The sequence below is a fragment of the Miscanthus floridulus genome, chromosome 5 (genome assembly GCF_019320115.1).
Source record: "Miscanthus floridulus cultivar M001 chromosome 5, ASM1932011v1, whole genome shotgun sequence".
Classification (NCBI taxonomy): domain Eukaryota; kingdom Viridiplantae; phylum Streptophyta; class Magnoliopsida; order Poales; family Poaceae; genus Miscanthus; species Miscanthus floridulus.
This window is the reverse complement of record NC_089584.1, coordinates 67,910,658-67,933,188: the sequence shown is the minus strand read 5'-3', so window position 1 is coordinate 67,933,188 and position 22,531 is coordinate 67,910,658. Positions and strand designations below refer to the sequence as shown.

At 44.3% G+C, this 22,531-nt stretch overlaps 1 protein-coding gene across 3 annotated transcripts; it reads right to left on the bottom strand.

Annotated features, from left to right (window-relative positions):
• Window positions 1-3,853: 3,853 nt before the first annotated feature.
• On the bottom strand, window positions 3,854-18,107 carry LOC136450035 (protein MICRORCHIDIA 6-like). Of its 3 annotated transcripts, none has more exons than XM_066450289.1 (19): window positions 17,518-18,107; window positions 17,322-17,396; window positions 16,628-16,662; window positions 16,455-16,533; window positions 16,280-16,369; window positions 16,123-16,198; window positions 15,480-15,558; window positions 15,233-15,367; window positions 14,609-14,707; window positions 10,644-10,745; window positions 10,412-10,558; window positions 9,622-9,714; window positions 9,121-9,172; window positions 8,743-8,854; window positions 7,788-8,008; window positions 7,631-7,719; window positions 5,930-6,000; window positions 5,306-5,348; window positions 3,855-4,606 (listed from the first exon to the last, which is right to left on the bottom strand). In XM_066450289.1, the coding sequence occupies exons 1-19, from the start codon at window positions 17,855-17,857 to the stop codon at window positions 4,511-4,513; spliced, it is 2,034 nt and encodes a 677-aa protein (XP_066306386.1). In that variant the 5' UTR covers window positions 17,858-18,107; the 3' UTR covers window positions 3,855-4,510. The 3 variants fall into 3 exon arrangements, with proteins under 3 accessions (XP_066306388.1, XP_066306386.1, XP_066306387.1); XM_066450290.1 differs by having other exon boundaries at window positions 3,857-4,606; window positions 7,631-7,716; XM_066450291.1 differs by lacking the exon at window positions 9,622-9,714 and having other exon boundaries at window positions 3,854-4,606.
• Between the last annotated feature and the right edge of the window lie 4,424 nt (window positions 18,108-22,531).

Here is a 22,531-nt window from a genome sequence, read left to right as displayed (position 1 = left end):
TGAACAACTATGCTCGCCACAATTCCACCCCCACGACACTTGCCCAAGGCCCTTGCTCCTACGAGAACAGGAGAACTCAAGAACACACAGTAAAAGAATGATACAGCGAGGCCAAACAGAGACGACAAATACCTCTGCTCCTCTTCGGATTTGATGGAGACTGAACTGGAGACAGAGCTTGGAGATTGAATCGAAGAAGCACCACGCCCTGCCGGACTGAATGAGCACGTGGTGACTGGATATCGTGCATGGACCTTCACGAGCTTGAATCTGTCTGAACCCAGAGCTGCTTGAAGCACTAACGGCTGCTGTATCTACCACCACGGTAATACGAGATCTGCAACGATTTGCTCAGGGCTCTAAGGATGGTGCCTGGTCCAAACACGCGCCAGTTCGCCTGAGCTTGCTGTGCGCAAGGTGGGAGTCAACGTCGCTGGGATTTGGAGGCCCAGGATCTGGATCTCGATTTTCTTTAGATGTGGAGCTGAGTTGAGAGAGAGGAAGAGGAAAGAGATGCGCGAGAAAATAGACTTTGGTATTTGCAGATAATAATTAAATACAGAAGGGCGTTGTGCGTAAAGATGGCAACGGGTCCTGATACCCGATACCTGACGGGTATTTGATCCATTAGAGGATGGGGATGAGATCATATCTTTACCCGCGGGCATCTAAATGGGAAAGAATCCATACCCGACGGGTATAACGGGTACGGGAACGTTCCCTGTTTACCCGTCCCCGTTACCCGTTGGGGAACCCGACTATTTGAGCTGTCATGCGAGTATTAGACCCAAAGAAACTCAACATGGGTATTTTGGTTCAAATCTGAACAGTCATATATATAGTTTGTGTGTTCTAGGAACCATCGTTCAATTTTTCCTCACCATCTTCGCCAGCAGCACAAGCACGCCTGTCTCACGAGCGCTCATGCCTCTCGCTTCCTCAGTTCGGTCTCTCTGCCACCTTTGCTCGTCCTCCTCGCAACCTCGCTCCTTCTCCTCGGCATCTCCGAGACTCCGACACTTATACCCGGGTGAAGAAGAAACGTCTCCGATTGCAAAGCTGCGACCCTAAGTATCCTTGTTTATCGGGTATGCAGTACCCGTCGGGTATCTGTTACCCGACCGATACCCGACGGGTATGGGGATGGGCAAGAATCTATACCCGAGACAGTTAATGGGGATGGGGACGGGATGAATTCTCCGTAGCGGGGAAGAGAACGTTCCGGCGATACCCGACGGGTATATCCCCGTTGCCATCCTTAGTTGTGCGGTGCGGCTGCGCACTATCCGGCTCTCCAGACTATGGATGAAAACAGGACCGGAAATTTCCTACCGACCGACACCTATCGCATATTTTTTTCAGAAAAAATAGGAAACGGAAACCGACATCGTATTTTAGGCAGGAACGGGAACGGAATCAGTTAAGAAATTTTTCCGACCATATTCACGGTTTTCGTATTTGAGTAGGAAAATTCCCGACGGTATTCCTGTATTTTGTACACCTAAACCTCATATTTAGCCCACTGATTGATGCAGCCACGAAACCTCCCGCTACCCCGCGCCATAGGCCCAACCCACTCCCATCCGCTACTCCCTCCCGTCCGTCCCAAAAACGGCGGCCAAACCCTATCCGTTATCCCCGAGTCCTGGACTCGGCGACTCCCGTCCCGTGCGGCGTCGCCTCCGCCTCTACGAGAGCGAGACTACCCGACTGCCCTAGCGACTGCGAGCGGCCGAGCGCTGCGCGCCTACGCCGCTGCCCCCGGCCGGCCCCAACGTGTGAAGCTGCACTGATTTTTTTTGTCATGAATTCATGATGCAAGTCGCAGCCAATGACGGATTCAGAACTAAAAACTGATTGGTGGCGTCTCCCTCCACATAGCTATATTGCTGCATTAGCCGCATCTGGACTACAACAAGGATGCCAGAAAATGGTGAGCTGTGAGACTGACCGGGTGTGTGCAACAAACTGGTAGATTCTGAAGAAGTAGATGTCAATGATTTTTGTTTCTAAACATGGAGGGGAAGTCAATGTCAATGTGGGTTCCCTGGATAAGGCGATATTGATATACAGTAGTTGCTAAGTTTCGATTTCAGTTATCAATTCGATATCCTTCATGGTTCAACAATATAACAATGCTCCAGAACGTTATAAACTTGTCCACTTGTTTGCATATGGTTGCTATTCTTGCATCGAGCTCATTGTTTTAAGTGGTTACGTATATTGATGTTTCCGTTTTGTGTTACCGCTTTCCGATCGTAATCGACATGTTCCCGTTCGAAATATTCCGTTCCCGATATCCCGTAATACCGGTTTTGTTTTCCCGTCCAACCTTCCCGCTCCCATTTCCGTTTCCAACAAAAAAAAATATAGGAGCGAAAATAGTTAAGACATTTTTCCGACCGTTCCCTACCGTTTTCATCCCTACTGCAGAGTGCAGACGGGTGGCTCATAGGGACGGGCCTCAGCGGACAGGTGGGCAGATAGCATGTGCCGCGTGGAGTCTCCATGAACAGGTGGCGCGTGCAGTGAGCTGACTCACTAACGTTGGCGGTTTTTTCAAAAAAAAAAAAAAATTGACATGGAAGCAAACATGCTGGGATACTATTAAAAATAATTAAAAAACAAATTGATTAACTTCGTTTTGTTTGAGTAAAATATATATATATATACCTATTAATAAAGAGGTAAAATTTCTTTTTATTTTTTTGTATGGCCTCTCCTAACTAACTCATGAATGTTGAAACTCACTTTTTGTCTGTCTAGAGTCATGTTTTATAAGACATATATGTACAATTTAGACACAAGCTCTTAAGGTAGCCTGGGTAGGTAGGAATTCTAATTCAAATAAATCTTGTGATCCTAAGTAAGCTGAGTTCTAATCCGAATCTAAATAGAAAAGATATCTCTGTCTCAATTCTCTACTCTCTACATAATTAAACATGAAGCGTTTCTATGCTAAAAAAAACATGAAGCGCTTCTTTTAACCTGGTTTTTATTTTTTATATTGCACCCTTAATCCTTGGTCCATCTCTCTGTGGGTCTGATTTAGTGCAGTTCCTGCCGGGTCCGTCCAAGTTATAAAGTCCCCTACGTGCGTCTTTCGATCCTGTACGTTTGAATCTGTTCCAGCCAGGTACGTTGGAGTCGTATCCTTTCTTCTAGCCCTTTTGCGTCGTTGGCCTGCGCTACGCATGATCGGCTACACGTATATCACCTATATATATGTAGCTAACTCCAGTATTCGATCGATTAGATGAGTTCGTGTTTATATATCTGTGCTGCTACAGCGAAACATCTACCAACATGTCATGCGTGCGTATGTACCAAAACGACCGTTATTAATCTAATGCGCATGCCCCAACGAAACCGATGTCTACAGCTACAGGTACATGGCGTGTTAATCATACATGCGCATGCACCAACGAAACCCATGTCTTAGATGTCTACAGACACATTGACTGTCAATCAAATTTAATGTATAACGAATTAATTAGTTTGCATGTTCACAAGGAGTAATCGGACCGTAGCCATGACATAACAGCCGGCAATTGGAATTCATGACATGATCATCGAATAAATCTCCGAGCCACAAGTTATTTAGATAACTACATAACAAGATGTACACGTTCAGTTGCAACACACAAGCATATATAATATAATACAAAAATAATAAATAATTATAATATTAAAGAGTGAAGAGTTTCTTTTAACTTATTTTTAATTTTTTTTTTTTAAAAACTCTGAGCGGCTGCACTCTTCATATTCCATATATGTGACCTGGGCTCATGACTCGTGCTTACAACAACTCTTCAGGTCCCATATGTGATCTAGAGTTATAAGTACTCACATCCAGTGATAGTTTACATTCAGATTATAATACGTATTGGGACCTGTTGCAACACACGGACACTTTTGCTAGTAACTTATAAATTGGGACAGAGGATACACAACATCACATGTCCAGTTACAATGTACTGTCGGAGTGAACAAAGGCTTGACTACCCTCGTCTCAATCAAATAACATAAGATAATACAGCACAATGAATTTAAGATTGTCAAGAGTACGAATAGTCACTTAACATACTGCACAATGTACAAACTACAAAGTCTCATTCTAACTCTATCCACTGCCGAGTGCCGAAGTGCCGGATCAAAATCCACCTCTATTGACACGAGACCGAGATGTAGTGTTGCTGGAAACAGAGGGCATTAACATTGAAACGGCTGCTGTACACTCAGATAAAAGTTACATACTTTTACAAAACAATGCATGCTCACTTTCCATCATCACGGGACCCTAGGAAGATTAGTGAAACGAAATTACACATCTACAGCTGTCCAACAGAACCAAGTGAATGGTAATCAGTAGACAACATCTGTCCAAGGGACCAGTTCTTCCGTAACTATAGCTGCAGGTCTCAGGGAAGTAATCCAGCCACCATCTTCATAAGTCAGCAAAGAAACAAGAGTAATCCATTGTATAGCAGGCAATGAAGTGGAGAGTTCATTATTTCTCTTTCTTCACGTCCAATGATCTGAGCTCTACTAACAATTCCTGATACTTCTTTTCTGCCTCAGCAATTTCAGATCGGAGCTTTTGTTCCTAAAATCATGAGAATGATATTTTATTCCTCCTATAAATCAATCCTCTAAAATGCCAAAGCTCCCGAGAACATGTAAGGGGAAACGTATGAGTTCAGTACAATGTCAAGATCTAGAGAGAACACTGAGATATGACTGAGGGACACCAATCAGGGTCTAAATACAACCAACAAGATCCAAAACTACAGACTATCTTACAAGCAAACCATTTCAATCTTTCAACAAGCCATGGCTGTAATGGTGATAAACACATAGCAAGCCATTTCAATCTTTCAACAACCTGCGGCCGTAATGGTGAGAAACACAACTAGCCAGCCCGGTAAGTTGCTAAAAACAGTAAGAAAGATGCATTTTAAGAAAAATAGTATGGAAAAGTTATATCTATGCTGATATGATGATGTGAAAAGAGCACTTCCTCCACAACCCCAAATGCAGGGAGAATTAACTCCCCACACAAAGCAAAACATCTGCTAGTACCACTTTCTTTGCACCACTTCAGCTGCCCAACATTGTGCAAGGCTAAAAATCCACTTTCTTAAGGCAAGACATGGAAACAAATCCACAGTTGCTAAACTGTCATGTCTGAGTAGTGATGGCCGCTACGTAATTTCAACTGATTGGGGCAATTATGTCTAACATTATGTTTTGCAAAGGTGAAACAAAAGTTAAATGCATTATTTTACTTTCTGAAGAGATATACCTTCAGGACAAGTTGTTTCTCTGATTCCTCGTATTGTAAGCATCTGAAAAAAAAAAGAAATAAATGAAGTTGTAACACCAAAGTTGCCATCCAGTATTTGCAGCTCTACAATTTTTATTCAAACAGTTTTGCTGAAAACCAAGCATTAACATAATAGCAAGTATTTTGAAATTTAATCATGCAAACAAAACAAAATTGGACAACTGGGCACCACAAGGGCAAAGCTGGCATGCATGACATGTTACAGTAATGTGATTGTGGCAAACAAAACAAATTTAGCAGGTACCCAGCTGACTATGTCTAAAGTCCTAAACCGGGGCAAGATAACATGATTATTACTTTGAATAAGCCACATCAATTCGTTCTTACATGAGATTTTCATTTGTTCACGAATTATGGTGACCTGACCAAAAGAAGCCCAGCATGTCAGCACTTCAGACATAAAGAAGTGATTGGTTACCCTCTTATCAGCAAAAGCATTTGTATTCCTCATAAGCTACATTAGCAGTAAGAATTGAATTGCACGCAAGAAAAAAAAGTTGCTCTTAATTGTTTGACCTCAATAGTTTGTCCCTCGGAAAACGACTTTACAACCACTAGAAGGAAAGTTGTGGTAGCACTTACTCATTATGCAACTTGTCATTCTCCAGGGTCAAAGTTTTGTATTCATTAAACCGTTTCCGTTGAGAAACATCCTGATATTGTCAAACGAGAACAAAAAATTAGTCATAGAAGGAAGCCTTTAAATATTTATATTACATATTGTGATGTACCATCGAAAAAACTTGTTTCTATATTGTACAGAAATGCTGAAATACACATGTATAGCCTGAGGGCACCAGAAAACAAAATGATTTGGTACCCCCCCCCCCCCCCCCCCCCCCCCCCTTTGTTTGTTGTGTTGTTACTTGTTGGTGCACATGGGATTGTATGAAAGCAGGAAGCATTTGGTACAAAGCATTGGATGTATTGCATTGGGCCCTCAGGCAATATAAATAGAGTACAAGACTTGGCAGCAAGACATCTCCCTGATACACATGGCAATACGGGGTTACAATATCCCTAGCAACCAAATATACTCTAACACACCCTCGCAGTGGTAGCCGGAGCATCGCAGACGTATCATCAAGCGCTCATGCGTTATCCGTCAGCGACAAAGTCCCAGAGGTGGCAGGAAAAGGCTCTGGACTCAGATCCAGAGCGATCGTGACGGGGACCAGCAGTATGGGTGGCACCAACCTAGATCGGTAGACAGGCAATGCAATCCCATTCTTTGATCATGAAAAAAAGACACAGCAACAGATCAGATGGTGGCCACGAGCCTGGGGGCGTCGCGACAGTCCGGCGTCCACTTGTGATGGCGAGATGACCGGCCACCACGGTCCGGTGACCTGACGCCCCCCAACGGTAGCGCCCCATGTCCCCAAGAGCCTCCTCTGTAGCCACGCGCTCGCGCTCAAAGGCAGCGGCAGCAGCAATGCTAGTGAGGGAAGGGAGGCAGATGGGCGCAGATAGGAGGGAACAACAGTTAGTTGCCGACAACAGCGACTCGATGGGGTGGCACAGAGGATCGACGAGGAAGAGCACGGCAATCCATCGATGGCCACAGCGCCGGTGACCCGATGATCTGTTGCTGCTCGACGCTAGGCCAGCAGATCAATTAGATCCGCGGCCCAAACCTTCCTAGAGGGTGGGCATTGCCCCCTGGTGGAGATCGATCTCCCCGGGGGCGACGCGATGGCGGCGGAAGCCTCGGCTCAGGATCAAAACCCTAAACTCATGATACCATGAAAGCAGGAAGGATTTGGTATAATGCATTGGATGTATTCCATTGAGCCTGTGTTATGTAAATAGAGTACAAGACGTGGGGGGCAAGACGTGTCCCGAATACACATGGCAATACGGGTTTTTACATTATCCCTAACTACCAAATATAATCCTAACATTGTAGACTCCAGACAGAATTAGATGCCCAGTTAACTCTTGTTGATAGTGACCAGAACGAATTGAGGCTGCACATATCAGCTATTCCTTCTGCTTTTTTTTGGTGACTTGTGCACAGGAATTAAGAAAAGCACACAGTCCCTATACTAACACTGTTATCATAAAACTATTTGTCTCCACACCACCCTTGGTGACCAACAAACAAAAGAATGAAGTCTTGGCAAGCGTAGTAAACACTAAATATGCTATGGACATGTTGCCATGTCTTTTGAGGGATTCCTATAATGACGAACAAAAAAGAGCATGACAAGGTAAAACAACGAACAAAAATGAATGGACTGAGCATTATTCTTCCTCTGCCAATGTTGTGTAAATACTTACTACTTTATCCATATGATCTAGCCCATCCTGATCAGCACTGCCCGCCATAGCACTGAAGGAATCAAACTTCCTCTTCAATCCCATCGCTGCTAAGGGTCAATACATTAATAAGCACAGTGGCATTTTATAAAATGAACATAATGAGTGGATTACTCACGGCTCTTGGAAAGAGAATCAAGACTATTGATCTTTTCTCTTGCTGCAGAGGCTGATAATCTAGGTATACCACAGCTGCTTGTTGGAATATCAGCTGCAAGCAACCGAGGTGGAGCACTTATTGGGGAACTGCCACCATTCATATGATTGGCACGATTAGTAGCACGGGTTGCTTTAGGTAATTTTTTGTTGTCATAACCAACACGATGGCAATGAAGGTCCCTGCACAAAGAATTAGTTCAGGCATGAATTCGTTTATGACATTAAGACATTCCTCAATATAAGAGCACAAGAATGGCACGACAAAAAACTAACAGATCAATAACGAAGAAGTCTCATAGTATCTATATTTATAAGGTGCTAACAGGTGGTTAGTATCAATGAAGTATTAGTATCATTCAGCTTATAAGTTGCAGAGTCTACTCAAATTTCAGATTGAACCAAGTGATGAAATCTAATGTCTAAACAGATACATAGACATATAGCACTAAACTCTTAGCACCTTCTCTATGTAAACTTTTTAAGATGTGCTCTTTACATTTGTAACTGAAAATATGAAATGTCAACATATGGTGTGCCAAAACAAAGGCAAAAAGTGAGACAGTTATACAGGTCAAACCTAATGTACCAGAGGACAAGGTCAGCCCCTTGGTCCTAACCTTGCTCTTGAAAGCTTACAGGCAAAGAATGCTGAATAGTGAACTCTGCAATTCTCAAGTAACATTACTCTGAAAAGCACTTAATCCTGAGCCATAAATCTGCAGTACAAATTGTGCGCATGCACATGTGTGTGCTCGCATGTTATTTTAAGTGTGCATGGACTTGGCCTTGTGCTATGCACAAAAATACACAGGCATCTGTGTGGGACTGTGGGTTTATAATAAGAGATTGGGACTATGACAAAACTGGCATCGAAACTGCAGATGTCTAAAAGAACAATCAACTAAAAGCTTTACCAGTATTCATAAGTCATTTCTTTCAAGCGAATCTCAAGCCTTTGATAAAGGACTGACTTCTCAAAATCCTGCTTGTCATGGGTAGGTTTGATAAAGTTGGCCTCCAGAATGCCTGAAAAGATCGATAAAAGAAAATATGCATCATTTTTAACTGATAAAGGGCGTACCCAGTGCAGAGAGCTCCCGCTCTGTGCGGGGTATGGGGAAGGGTGTCAGTGGCAAGCCTTACCCTCGCATGTGCAATGCGAGGAGACCGCGACTCGAACCCGGGACCTTCCTGTCACAGGCGGTAAGACTCTACCGCTTGCACCAGGCCCGCCCTTCATCATTTTTAACTGATATCTTGCTTTTTGGATGACTCATTCAAATGTTTCTTACCAACAACTCCTCGCCCTTTCCCGTATGAGTTGTTTGCAACTTTCCAGAAGGGCTGAAAAAAAAAACTCAGATGTTTGACATTCTGGAAAATGATGTATATTACCGATATCACTAAGCGAAAGCAATATAAAATTTACCAAGTATGTCCTTCTGGAAAATGATGTCGCACATACCTAAACTAGGTTATCGAGTTAATGGCATCAAACGAAAATTTTTATAGAAGTTGATAGCTTAGCTAACCTGATGGGGAACACAAAGTACAAGTGCCTACAATGAAAGAAGAAAATATTCTAACTATTTAGAAGAACTATATGCTACCCTTCGAAATTAAAACAACATTTTGCCATAAACACAAAGGCTTCCAAATTAAATAAAGATTTGACAAGCACACAAATGTTTCTGCTTCAAACAATTACATCCCTACTGACAACAGACAGCAAGAGGAAAGAAAAGTGAACTGAAACATCATGCACCATGTAGCATACAAAGTAGAGCTCTCACCGATATTAAACGATTTTTGTGATATACATTAAACCCTTGTACATCTATGTCTGGTGCACCTTTAACAAACCCAATGGTCGTGATTACAGATGACTGCAAAACGTGAGGCCAATCAGAGAGATTTTCTAAAAGAAGAAAATCAAAATTTTGATCTGATAGTATAATAAAAAAAATAAAACATAAGCTACACCCGCATGGTCAAAGGAATCAGAGAATATTTGGAGTAGAAATCAAAGGAAACACTCAAGAGCTGCCTGATCTATCAGCAAGGATATATCAATTTCCACTTTCAAGGATATAGCCTCACCCAGAGGGTAAGTTGTCAGGTATAAATAGGTTCAAAATATTAGTATTTGCCTAACAACTAAAAATGAGTTAGAAAAAACTAGCATGTCACTAGATATGTATGACAGGCATGAACACAGAGGGGGCAAAGCACTTCCTCAAGATCCATTTGGCAATTCTTGCATACACGAGGTCACCAATGCAAAGTACTAAATGCTACAAAACAAACACCAAGGCTGGCTGGACTACATTTCATGGGTAAAATTGGGGGCAAGGAACTGGAGAAACCAGATTTCTATCAGATGAAATATTGTTTCATGTAGATTTTCCCATTTCTTTTCCCTATTGGTCATTCTAAATTCTAAATAACTAAATGGCCAGACATTTCTCTTTCATCAGATGTGACAGCAATTAAAAACAGTTTGAGTCAATGAAAGGGTTTATTCCAGCAATCAAAATGATAAAAAAAATGCAAACATGCTTGCAAATGCGATTTACAAAGTACCTCTGCAAGTCCAGGAATTTGTGGTTTATACAACACGCACTCACGATACATCAAATCGTTAACTATATTATGTGGTTCCACATCACGTCCGCGCAGGATAATTCTGAAAGTATCAGGTACATGAAGATACAAGATAGATGCATACGCCTGTTTGAATCCAAAACGAATAATAATGTTAGCTTAAGAAAGAAACAAAAAGTGCCATATGAGTAAATGGGAATCAATACTCAACTCTAAGAGAATAGCGAAGCCGAGTTGAGACGTAGTTCTGTGCAGCAATCTTCTCCGGATTATTTGTTTTCACCTTCTTGTGGGCCCCAGTAATGAGGATATCCTAAGATAGTAGGCATAGATCAACTGTTCAGTGACAAATGTACAGGCCATGGTTGATCTGGTTATATAACAACTTCCCAAAAACATTTGTAAGGCAAGACCAATAAAAGAATAGAACATATAGGGTGTAGGATTAATAGACACTTCCATTAGCTAGCATGTAATGAGAGCTGCACATATTACCTTATCAGACACAACTGACACAATACTTCTTAAGCATGCATTGAATCATGCCAGTTCCTCAGAATCACCATTTCATGACTCCACGATATGAGAAAGATTTCTACTTCAATGGCTCACTTCCAACAGATCAACAGGATTTCTACACTTTTTGGTCCAATTCCATCAGGCTGAGGATATACCGATGAGCATTCCAACATCTACACAGATACATCTCTTGTCTATCTTACAGGGTCAAGGGTTGGTGTGTGTGGGGGGGAGGGGAGGGGGGTGCAAAATCTGCGACCTATATGAAGGAGAAGCGCCACCATTTTTGCTAAGTTATATTTTAGTTAATTTTCTAGTTCAAGTCAGATTTAGTTTCCTTCTAAACCAATGTATTCTTCGAGCAAACTGACAGTTATTCTGTAGTTTCCTTTCTCCGAAAACTAAAAGATGGGAGTCCCTAAGAAAATAAATTATCACTAGCCACTATCACGTGAGTTATGCTTGGCCATAGAAGCCAAGGTATTGCGTTATGTTTGTAATAACCACCTTTTCATATTGGTTATGGATGTGCTTAATGGGTTATTTGTCAAGGCCGCTGAGGAGAGTTTTCTCAAACCCTTATAACCATTCCGCAACCATCGTCAAGGCCCTCTCTGCTGGTCCCTCAGATGCTGACAAATGGTTGGGGCCCTCTCCCTAGTATGTCCAATATTGGCAACACCACTGCATGATTTTGTCACCGACACGTTGTCGGGTCTAGCAAACCTGGCACACACCTTGGCCTTGGCGGCTTGATTGCATCGACCCTCACATTCCTGCTGTCAGAAAAGAAGGAAGCACACTAGCTAGCACATTTAGTGAGAACTGAGAACTCGGACGGAACTTGCTCTAACTCCTGACCACCTTGGGTGGTTGGATATATGTGATGTGGCCCCATCCATCCTATTGCATGCATTGCCAAAAGTTGTGCATGCAAAGTAAAGCCTCCCGCCAATTTGGGCATTTGGCCGGCTGGCAGAATAAATGAATGAATATATAAGCAGGGGAAAGCGGCTTCATGTGCAACCGCCTCGACATCGGCTATCTCCACTGATACATTGGCCACGGCTATCTCCAGCACAGCATCATCAACCACGGCTACTCTACCCTGACACTTGGCTACCTCGATATCGGCACAAAGGACCACCACCTTGCATGAGCCCCTCGTCGATTTCCACTCTAGCCACAGCATCCATGGCACATCAACCATTATGACTGTGGGGGGGATGTCAACTCGGCGGCTTACAACCTTTAGCTTCTTCTCCAGTATCACTGTCTCTGCCACTCCCGCTATGAGGGGGAATGTAGAGTATATTGGAATATCTCTAGATATGGTAGATTAGGATCGTGCAATCCTGACTTGTCTTATCTCTCAGGGAGGTTTCTTGCCCCCTAAGCAATGTACTCCTATATAATCCACCACGAGGCTCAGCAATACAATCGGCAATTCCACTAATTCTATTCCTCCTACAAATACCCTGGATTGAAAAGATTGTAGACCGTCTCCCTGGTTGGAAGGCAAATCTCATGAATCTTGCTAGGACTACTATGTTTCGATTTGTTCCCTCGGTTATCCCTATCTATCTGTTAGTCACCATGAATGTACCTAAATGGGTGATCAAGGCCATATATAGAATTAGGAGAGCTTTCCTATGGAAGGGGGAAAAAAGTTAATGGTGGGTACTGCCTGGTGCCTTGGGACTTGGGAGAAAGTAAATGACCAATTGATTTCGGTGGCCTAGGGATCTTGAATCTAAATATTATGGGTTGGACCTTGCACATGAGATGGTTGTGGTTGAGGAAAACCAGTGCGACCCGACCTTGGATGGGTTTGGACATTCCAATTCAGCCTCATGTGAGATCCATATTTGCCATTTTAGTAATCTCTCTGGCAATGTTTTCAAGTCGTCTAGTCGACTCTGGTCGCCATGGGACCGACCAGACGATTAGTCGCGATCAGTCGTCGACCAAAACGACTAGTCGAGTCTGGTCTGGGCAGTAGGCACACCTACCATCATTGGAGGAAGAGCCATCTTCATGAGCTAGGGGGGAGCAGAAGCGCAGAGCCAGGGAAGAGCTTCACCAAGAGGCGTGCTGGCTGGGGAAGAGAAGCAGAGAAGAGAGAAAGAGCAGAGCAACAGCAGCCGTCACGCACAGGAGCAAAGAAGAGAGAAAGACCAGAGCAGCAGCAGCTGTCACGCACAGGAGAGGAGAAGAGAGAGAGAGCAGAGCAGCAGCAGCCGTCACGCACCGGAGAGAATGAGAGATGGGAACCCTAGAGACTTGGCCTCCTGTATATATATTACAGACCCTAGTGGGCCAAATTGGCAGCCCAACTACTCACCTGGAAGCCCAGTCAGGCAAATCCAAAGAAGGCAGTGCCCAGCCTGGTCGTGCAACCCCCTGGTCGGACAACCAGGTTTCTAGTCGAGCTAATCGAGTCGAAGTCTCTAATCGAGGTCATGGTACCAAATCGCGATTAATCGGACGACTTGAAAACATTGCTCTCTGGTTGGAAATGGTGAAAAAGATTCTGTTTTCGTCTGATCGTTGGCTACATGGCCAGACCTTGGTGGATCTTGCTCCGATGGTGGTAGGAGAGGTTCAATTATGCATGGATCAGGATCGACATTTATGGAAACATGAGGCAAGCGGCTCCTTTTCTTCCAAATCGGCTTGCATTCTATGGTTCGATTACCATGGTAGCGAGTCTGGAAATCTTGGGCCCCGTCTAAATGCAAAGTGTCCATTTGGCTTGCCATTGAAAATAAATGCTGGTACTGCGGATAGATTAGCAAGAAGAGGCCTTCCACACCCTGATAACTGTGTTGTGTGATCAGGAAGATGTAACGGTCCAGCACATATACTTCTTGTGTCTTTGCTCGACAGTTTTGGCATTCAGTGTTAACTCCTATTGGTCTTGGTCATGTGGTTCCTAGACAGAATGAGGACTGGTGGAGGAAGGCCACCAAACAGATTGATGCTTCACAGAGAACAGGTTTCAACAGCAATTTTAGAAGCTTGAGCCTTATGGAGACAAAGAAACTTGTGTCTTTGAGGGTGCTCATGGAGGACCCGAAACATTGGGAATTTGTTGGAGCCCTACTCCAGGCTCTTGGTCTACGTCAGGTTGAAGGGCTAGTTTAAAAAGCCTTTTTTTGTTCTGTCTTTCCATACACTTCTCTAAAACTCAGCTGTAACCCACTTTGTTCTCCTGAGCGAGACAAAGTGAGGTTTTTTTGTATTTCACTCTCTATTAACACAAAGATACACAGTTCTCCTGCGCGTTCGAGCAAAAAAAAAGTTGAACAAAAATTTGGAAGAATCGATCATATGATATATTTGAACAGATATGGAGAAGACAACCGAAAAAAAAATCATCTCACAGCAACCACTATAGCTCTATCAGAGGCCAACATCACAACAACAGCAAAGCCTTTTAATTCTATGCAAGTTGAGGCAGGCTACAAATGATAGAACGAAACCAAACATTGTTCCACCGGTAAGAAAAAAAATAGAAAGAAGAAAACTTATATAAAAAGGCATCAACAATAGTAATATCATTAGGAGCTCTAAAGCCTTGTTCATGGTTCAGGCATGTGGATAGCTGATTCCATGCACTTTTATCCAAGGAAATCAGAGGCCAACATTACAAACCTTTTTGTCAGAGTTGAAATCAAGCTCCATATCCCCATCATCATTGAACCAAAGGTTGAATACAATTATCTTTGTTCCATGATCTCCCATATCATCAAACTGAATCAGAAGTGAACATGAACATTAAGTTCCTAACTATAATGGTAAATTGGCCCTGAATAATAGACACCCACTAAATTATAGGGGGCACATACTCTACGAGGGAATCGTCTCCTAAAGAATTATATGACCTAGGAAAATTGCTTGGGTAAATTAGAAAAAAAGAACCTATTGATGCATCCATTAGTATTTGCCAAAAGCACATAATGCCATGATTTTTGCAAACTTAAAATTCAAATGTTTTCAGTTACCAATAACCAATAATAATATGTATCAAGCATTATGTAACTGGCCTTAACACAGTCACAGAATGCTACCAAAAAATAAAGTAAAACTTTGAGAACTGGCAAATTATTTGGGTATTGTAATATTTTTAAATCATCTCCTTACTTAGGGCTACTGGTTAATTTTTCACATCTCCCAATTTTCCATAACTTCTCTCTAGCTCATCTTTTCCAAGATTATCAGAATCATTCCAAAGTTAGCAATAAATATCTCAAAGATAAATTCATATCTATTGCATACTTGTTTAAGCAACTCAGCTTCACTAGCAAAAGGGGACCATTTGAGAAGGATTGCCAAATTAGAAGAGAAGAGCTTCTGATCATGACGCAACATCTGAACATATGAAGTTGTTGTTGGATCGTACTGATAGTCTACCTGCAATACAGCAAGACAAACACAAGGTCAAAACTCAGAAGATGATAGATGAAACTAGAAAATAGCTCAAATGGAAATTGCAGTCAGACAGAAAAGAAAGCGCCAAACTCACCGTTGGCACCAGCACATCATCGCAACCTGTTTCCATCAAAAATGTGTAAGAAAGAAGGCCGATACTTCTAGTTGGCACCCTACAGGAAACACAAATCTTTTACTTCAGTAGACACATGAGCTAGGTGGAGACATTTTAGTAGAGCTAAAGAGGAATCAAGCGATTTCATCCAATTTTAAATGATATAACAGACCAACAGGAACGTAGTAGTATTAATGGAACTCGGCATGCGGGCATGACCATGTCTGACCAGCAACACGCAGTAAATAACGTATGGAACACATTGCTATCATATTAGATTATAGTGATACTTGTTACCATGTACACAAAAACTGAAAAACAATATATGCCATCATTTCACAAGAAATCAGGGATATAACCGAAACATTTCTACTCAAATAGGAACAAGAAAAAGGAAACAAAAGCCCTTATGCCCACTTCAAACTGCTATCGACCAACATCTGTCCTTGTTTCACTTCTATTCCTTAGAACTTTAGTATGTACTCTTGAAAAAGGATAAATGTTAGTCAGGTTTACTGAGAGCCCCTATGTTAGAAAAGATAAAGGTAGCATCACAGAATGCTTGTTTGTAATTCGATGTCAAAAAAGAAAAATACCAAGGACGAATGCAAAGGATAAGTACCAGTTATTTTGGTTTTGTGTAAAAACAATCACATCTGCTCCAAGCCGCATCGTACTAGTCTTGAAACCATTGCCATCTGACCAAGAAGCAATATAAATTCAATGGTCAGGGGTTCAAGACAACTAATTCACAAGGAACTACAAGGACAAGACCATACATTGCCCAATGAAAGCATCAGACTGCTTATCCGAAAATCCAAAGCTCATGCAACGTCTCAGTGCCTCAGGATCCATCCCCCCTCCATTATCTTATCAATGTGAAACACCACAAGGTTACAATCCAGATAACAGTTCATATGAAAACAAACAAATTAACATTATAAATATGGCAACCTTGAACCAACAATGAGGGGTTCCCATCCCGTGGGTTTTTAAATTTATTAACACGGACAAATGTTGCCCCATTGTTCACCTGAGAGAAAAGATGTCATAAAAATAAACATACTTAGCTTCATGTTATGTCTTAGTTTCTTTCTGTACATGTCAAAAAAATCCTTAATGGTTACCTCATCGATTGCATTGTCAAGGAGCTCAGCAATGGCTGCAGGAAAATGAGGGAAAACAACATTGAACAAATCAGTGTACATATAGTGACAAATAATGCAAATCAAAGCAATTAAAATATAAAAGCATGCAACAGGTTTCAAACTAGAATGCTACATATGGCTGATTTTTCCAAAAAGAATTATACAGCTGAAAATTGTAGAAACCAAGATAATAAGCCAGGTTGTGAAAATGCTAATGTTTTTTCATAGGCGTACAATGGTTAAACTCTCTACTTATGAATGATGTGAAAGGAGTGCATCACTTGCTGCCTAATTTTCAAGCATAACCATTGTAAAAGCAATTGGGTGTTTATATGGCAAATACAAACTTCCATTTTATTAGTCATCTAGCACTATTAAAGAACATCTAATGTCCTTTTTTGTGTTACTGAAGTGAGTGCTTCATTCCATTCGGAAGTGAGAGTTCAATTTTCTTAAGGGAACATACAATACTCCAAACTACAAGTTCACATCAATAGACAGATCACAGTTTAAAAGAGACACAGTTAGCAGTACAGGGCAGGGGAACAATTATGTTGATTATCTTTTTCATGCTAATGAAGCCAAAACAATCCCTAAAATCCAATTGCTTGGCGTAGTAATGTAGCCAAATGCCAATCCTACAACCCGAGCCAATAAGGCGATTGTCCCATACCGCCAAAGGCCCACTTATGGGAAGTCGCATTCGAGTGCAGGAACTTGGGGTTTATCCGCAACCGGTTCCGCCCACCTGCACGCACCACCAAATCGCAAATCTCACTCAGCCTGATCACCAGCCCCACCGAGAGAATCAAAGGAAAGCTAAGAGACAGCAGAAATCGGGGCCGAGATTTCTCCGACCGATAGCCTACCGGGGACGTCCGCGTCGGGGTTGCGGCGCGCGACGACGTAGTCGCCGGACTTCCAGAACTGGCGGCAGAGGCACGGCGGCGGGAGCGCTCTGGGCGGCGGCGTGAGGGTGGCCACGGGCACGGGCACGGGCTCCTCGGTCTTCACGGGCACGAGCGCGCCGTAGCCCGGGGGGTGGAGCGGCGGCGGGAGCAGCAGTGGCTTCACATCTACGTCGGCGAACAGGTGCGGCTTGACGTCGGGAGGGGACGAGGGGGCGTGGCGGGCAAGGGCGGTGGTGCTGGGCACGGGCTCCTCGTCTTCGTCGCTGGAGAGCTCGATTACCTCGGCTCCTAGGCTCATCGCCGGCGCCGGGGTGCTGCGCTAGGGCTGGCGCTTGTCGAAGCACGAGCTGTCTGCTGCCTCCCCCCTTCTTCTCAGGGAGGGATGGGAGACTACTGGGAAGGGAACTCGATTTGGGTTTTCGTTGCGCGGCTCATGGCTTTCGATTTGGGTCTAATTCTTCTCTGTGGGAGCGCACGCTCCTCGGCGGTCACACTGGAAAAAGGCCTGCGTCATTTTTTCCTGAAATGGCGATGCAAGGTTGTTTCTAGACCGGCGGACTCTTGAGGAAAATTAGGTGCAGCAAGGGGATCTAAACGTCATTATTGGTCGTGCTGCCGGCTGTAGCTGTGGCTGTGGCTAAGGGCCTTTTTGGCACCGTTTATGTCGGCTTCGGTTTCATCTATTTTGCGTAAATGGAGGTACTGTAGCGTGAAACTGTTTTGTAAGCCGGGATTAAAATGAACTAGAAGCCGAGAAAAGCCAGTTTTTCTGGCTTCACCGGTGAAGCCGTTTTGGATGAGCCGTGCCAAAGGGGCTTAAAGTAATCTCATTATTAGAGCGTAGAGCTTTTTTAAATCTCACTCTCTAAATTATTATTTAGAAAATTTTTTATATAAAAAATGTTTTCTATACCTTTTCACTCTTCAACAGTTTTTTATATCTCATGCGCACTTTAGAGAATCATTCTCGTCTTTTATTTTCGGCTAACGAAAAATCCAGAATAGAAGATGACTATATTTGGATGACCATTTAGAAAAGCTGTTGAAAGGTGGTTTTTCATCAAAATCTCTATTTCTAGCATTTAGGAATGATATAGAGAGTCTCTTGGAGATGCTCTTAGATTGTACTCCCTCCATCCCAAATTATAAGTTATTTTAAGAATCTTAGAGAGTCAAAGCATGTCAAGGTTGACTAAAATTATAGAAACAAATACAAAGATTTATGACATCAAATAGATATACTATAAAAATATAAGAGGTATATGCATCGTAGGTCTTTGAACTTGTCTCGTGGTGCCACTTAGGTATATAAACTCTCTAATCGTACTTCTAGCACTCTAATATTGTTTAAGTATGTCACTTAGGTTCATAACTCATCGGATCAAGGTTTTTATCGACGTGGCGGGGTCAGAGTGCACGTGAGCCATGCGTGAGCCTGGTTTGGGACGTCCAAATTAGCAGAGAGGCCCCCCAGTTCTAGCAGAGAGGCCCCCCCAGTTCTTGGAGTTCGGGCAGCGGCGTCTGCTTGGAGTTTGGGCCGTGCTCGGGGAGGTGTCACTAGAGGAACAGCACCTCCACATAGAGAACGTGCGGCTCAAGGACGAGTTGGACCGCGTCTACGCCCTCGCCGGCAAGTTCCTCGGCCGCCCAATCTCCTCTAGCAGCTCCATGTCGGCCCTGCAAGGGTGCTCCGGCCTCGAGCTCGGCATTGGCACCAACAACGGGTTTTGGCTCTGCCCCCTCGGCGCGTCCGCGCTGTAGTCCCTCCCTGACCTAATGGGCACCGGCGGCCTGCCGGGCTTCGTGGGTTCGGCGGCGGCCATGTGCCTGCCCGTGGGCATTGGCGCCCTCGACGGCGCGATGCACGGCGCGGCCGACGACATCGACCGCACCATCCTCCTCGAGCTGGGGCTCATCGCAATGGAGGAGCTCATGAAAGTGGCGCAGATGGACGAGCCGCTCTAGCTCCACAGCCCCGACGACGGCGGCGGCCTAGAGACGCTCAACTTCGATGAGTACCACTGGGCGTTCGCCAGGGTGTTCGGGCCGAGCCCCGCCGGCTACGTCTCCGAGGCTACCTGTGAGGCCGGTATCGCCATAACCAGCAGCGTGGACCTCGTAGACAGCCTCATGGACGCGGTACGCACCTGAGAAGCCATCTGCTCCATGTTAATGGCCTATACTACGTACGTGTTGTTCCATTCCTCGCCGCTGCCACTGGCACGATCCAGCTGGTGAGTCATCCCATTCGTCTTGTGCCGCCATATGCTCTCGCACGCACACGCCTATACTAGTAATATACTATACGTCTGCTCAATCGCGTACGTGACGTGACGACGTATGTACGTGCTCCTGGGATCGATGCATGCAGATGCACGCGGAGCTGTAGGTGCTGTCCCCGCTGGTGGCGATCCGTGAGGTGCTCTTCCTTCGGTTTTGCAAGCAGCACGCCGAGGGGCTGTGGGCCGTGGTCGACGTCTCGGTGGACGCCATCCTCCGCCCCGACGGCGGCAACCACCACAGCCACCACCACCACACGCAGAACGGCGGCGGTGCCACCGGGTACATGGGCTGCCGCGCTGCTCCCCACCGGCTGCATCGTGTAGGACATGAACAACGACTACTCCAAGGTACGTACTCCACCCTGGCTCGCCCGTTACCATGTGGCGTCTACAGTGCGCGAGTTATGCTAGCATTTAGAGCGGTCGTGGCCCAGTATTTTATGCTGCCCCGACGTGTGCGCGTAGTACGTGGGCGAGCGAGTCCGCGCGGCGCCACTGCTGCGTCCTACGCACGCACCAATCGATGCTCCCAGGAGCGGCAGGTCAATGCTCTCCAGACGTGTGCGAGGCAGTTTGGTCTCCGTGTCGTCTGCGGAGTGCGGAGGCTCAGACGCGGTGGCCATCGTCTGACCCGCAGCGAGCTTGACCTGTAGCAGTAGCCTAGGGCATCACATGACCAGTTTTGAAACATTTGGATGCTTCCGCTACCGTACGTGCGCCGAAATGCTATCTCGGGCGCAGACACGGGCCAGTTCGTCCTTGAGGCATCGGCGTCGGCTTGGAGTTCGGGCAGAGAGATAGACAGAGAAGGGAAGAGGTGAAGGAAGGGGAAATAGATGATATGAAAAGAACTGGGGGGCCTCTCTGCTAATTTGGACGCCCCAAATCAGGCTCACGTGCGCGCTGACCCCGCCACGTCGGCAAAAACCTTGATCCGATGAGTTATGGACCTAAATGGCATACTTAAACAAAATTAGGGTGCTAAAAGTACGATTAGAGAGTTTGTGGACCTAAGTGACACCACGAGACAAGTTCAAGGGCCTACGATGCATATACCTCAAAATATAATTAATGAATAACCTAATGGTACTTAGTTGATATCATAAATGTTATTATCTTATCATATAAATTTGGTCGAACTTATAATGCTTTGACTCTTTAAGATTTTTGAAATAACTTATAATTTATGACGGAGGGAGTAGTAGCAGAATAGCAGTCTCTACTTTGGCAAAAGCGAATGAATATTATATACTAGTAGGCCCCCGCGTGTTACCGCAGGAGGTTTATTCTGGTGCTATATGTCTGAGAATATGAGTAGTGAACCATTTTTTGTAAAGAGGTTAAGGAACTGCTATAGATTGCTATTTGCCATGATTATAGCCACATTTTTCACCGTGGTCATATAGAAATATTTTTTCACCATGACTATTATAACAACAGGCAGTGGACAATGGATATCATGTTTAATCGGTAAGAGAAGTGCAGACTGAAGTCTTGGTGGATAAATACAAATGAAACGTGATTATGAGAAAATTGTAGCGCAAACAAACTTGTCGATTGGTTGGTGCCAGTGTAAGATCTCTTGGCAACAATTGTTATTATTCTGTATGTATAATGGTTGAAGAGTTGCATCGTTGGACCTGGCGAGATGAATGAGAAGACCCAGCAAACACAACATGAGACTAAAAGTGAGCATTCATAGTTCTCTTAAATTCACCTTCTTATCTTAGAAGAGGAATAGAGGACCTGCCTTTTCTGCACCCCTCATCACCATCCAAACAATTAGAACCTAATGCATGCTAAAGGGCGTAACCAGTGCAGAGAGCTCCTGCTCTGTGCGGGATCTGGGGAAGGGTATTAGTGGCAAGCCTTACCCTCGCCATTACAATGCGAGACCACGATGTAAGATATCGTGACGCCTAAGAGGAGGTTGAATTAGGCAACTTAAAACTCTAACTCTAAACTATGACCACTTTTCTATCCTTAGCAAAAACTTATGCAAAAGATAAACTATCTACATGTGCAACTACGGTTTAGCTAGTGTGTTGCTATCTCTACCATAAAAAGGAGTTATGCAACCTAGGTTCCAAACCTATCAACTAGCCTATAACTAAGCTAGGAAAGTAAAGCACAAACCAAGATTGCAAAGTAAATGCGGAAACTAAAGAGTAAGGTAGAGATATGCAAACTCCCGTCGACGACTCCGGTATTTTTACCGAGGTATCGAGAAGCGCGCAAGCTTCCCCCTAGTCCTCGTTGGAGCCTTATAAGGAATCCCTCGCAAAGGCCAAGCTCCCGGTCGGGTAACTCCGTGGATAGCCCCGGGCCTTCCCCACGCGCAAGTGGGTCTCTGGTGTGCCTTCCGACAAGCCTCTCCTGGACCGCTCTCCGCCGTCTTCACTATCAAGCTTTCGGGTGAACCGCCGCGGGCCTTGTTCCCTTCGGTACACGGTGACGCCCACACCACAAACGTGGTTGGTGTGATCTCGCAAGGCTACAAGCCATTCGATGTACAATAATGGTGCGCGCAAGCACCGAGTGGTAAGAGGTGTGTAAACCTCACTAAACACTAGGCCTAAACTTAGAGCAAGTGCATAAGCGGTGGTCTAATCAACCTAAGCACTTTGTAAAAGCACCTACGCTAATCACCTAATGAATCACTAAGCACTATGCAAGTGGATATCACTAAA

What these genes read in the sequence shown, in the direction of transcription:
- LOC136450035 (XM_066450289.1), bottom strand. Translation starts at nt 17,857, where the DNA reads ATGAGCCTAGGAGCCGAGGTAATCGAGCTCTCCAGCGACGAAGACGAG. An exon ending in CCCCTCATTGTTGGTTCAAG is followed by an intron (nt 16,370 to 16,454) that starts GTTGCCATATTT and finishes CACATTGATAAG; the next exon opens with ATAATGGAGGGGGGATGGAT. An exon ending in AATGACAAGTTGCATAATGA is followed by an intron (nt 5,349 to 5,929) that starts GTAAGTGCTACC and finishes TTTTTTTTTCAG; the next exon opens with ATGCTTACAATACGAGGAAT.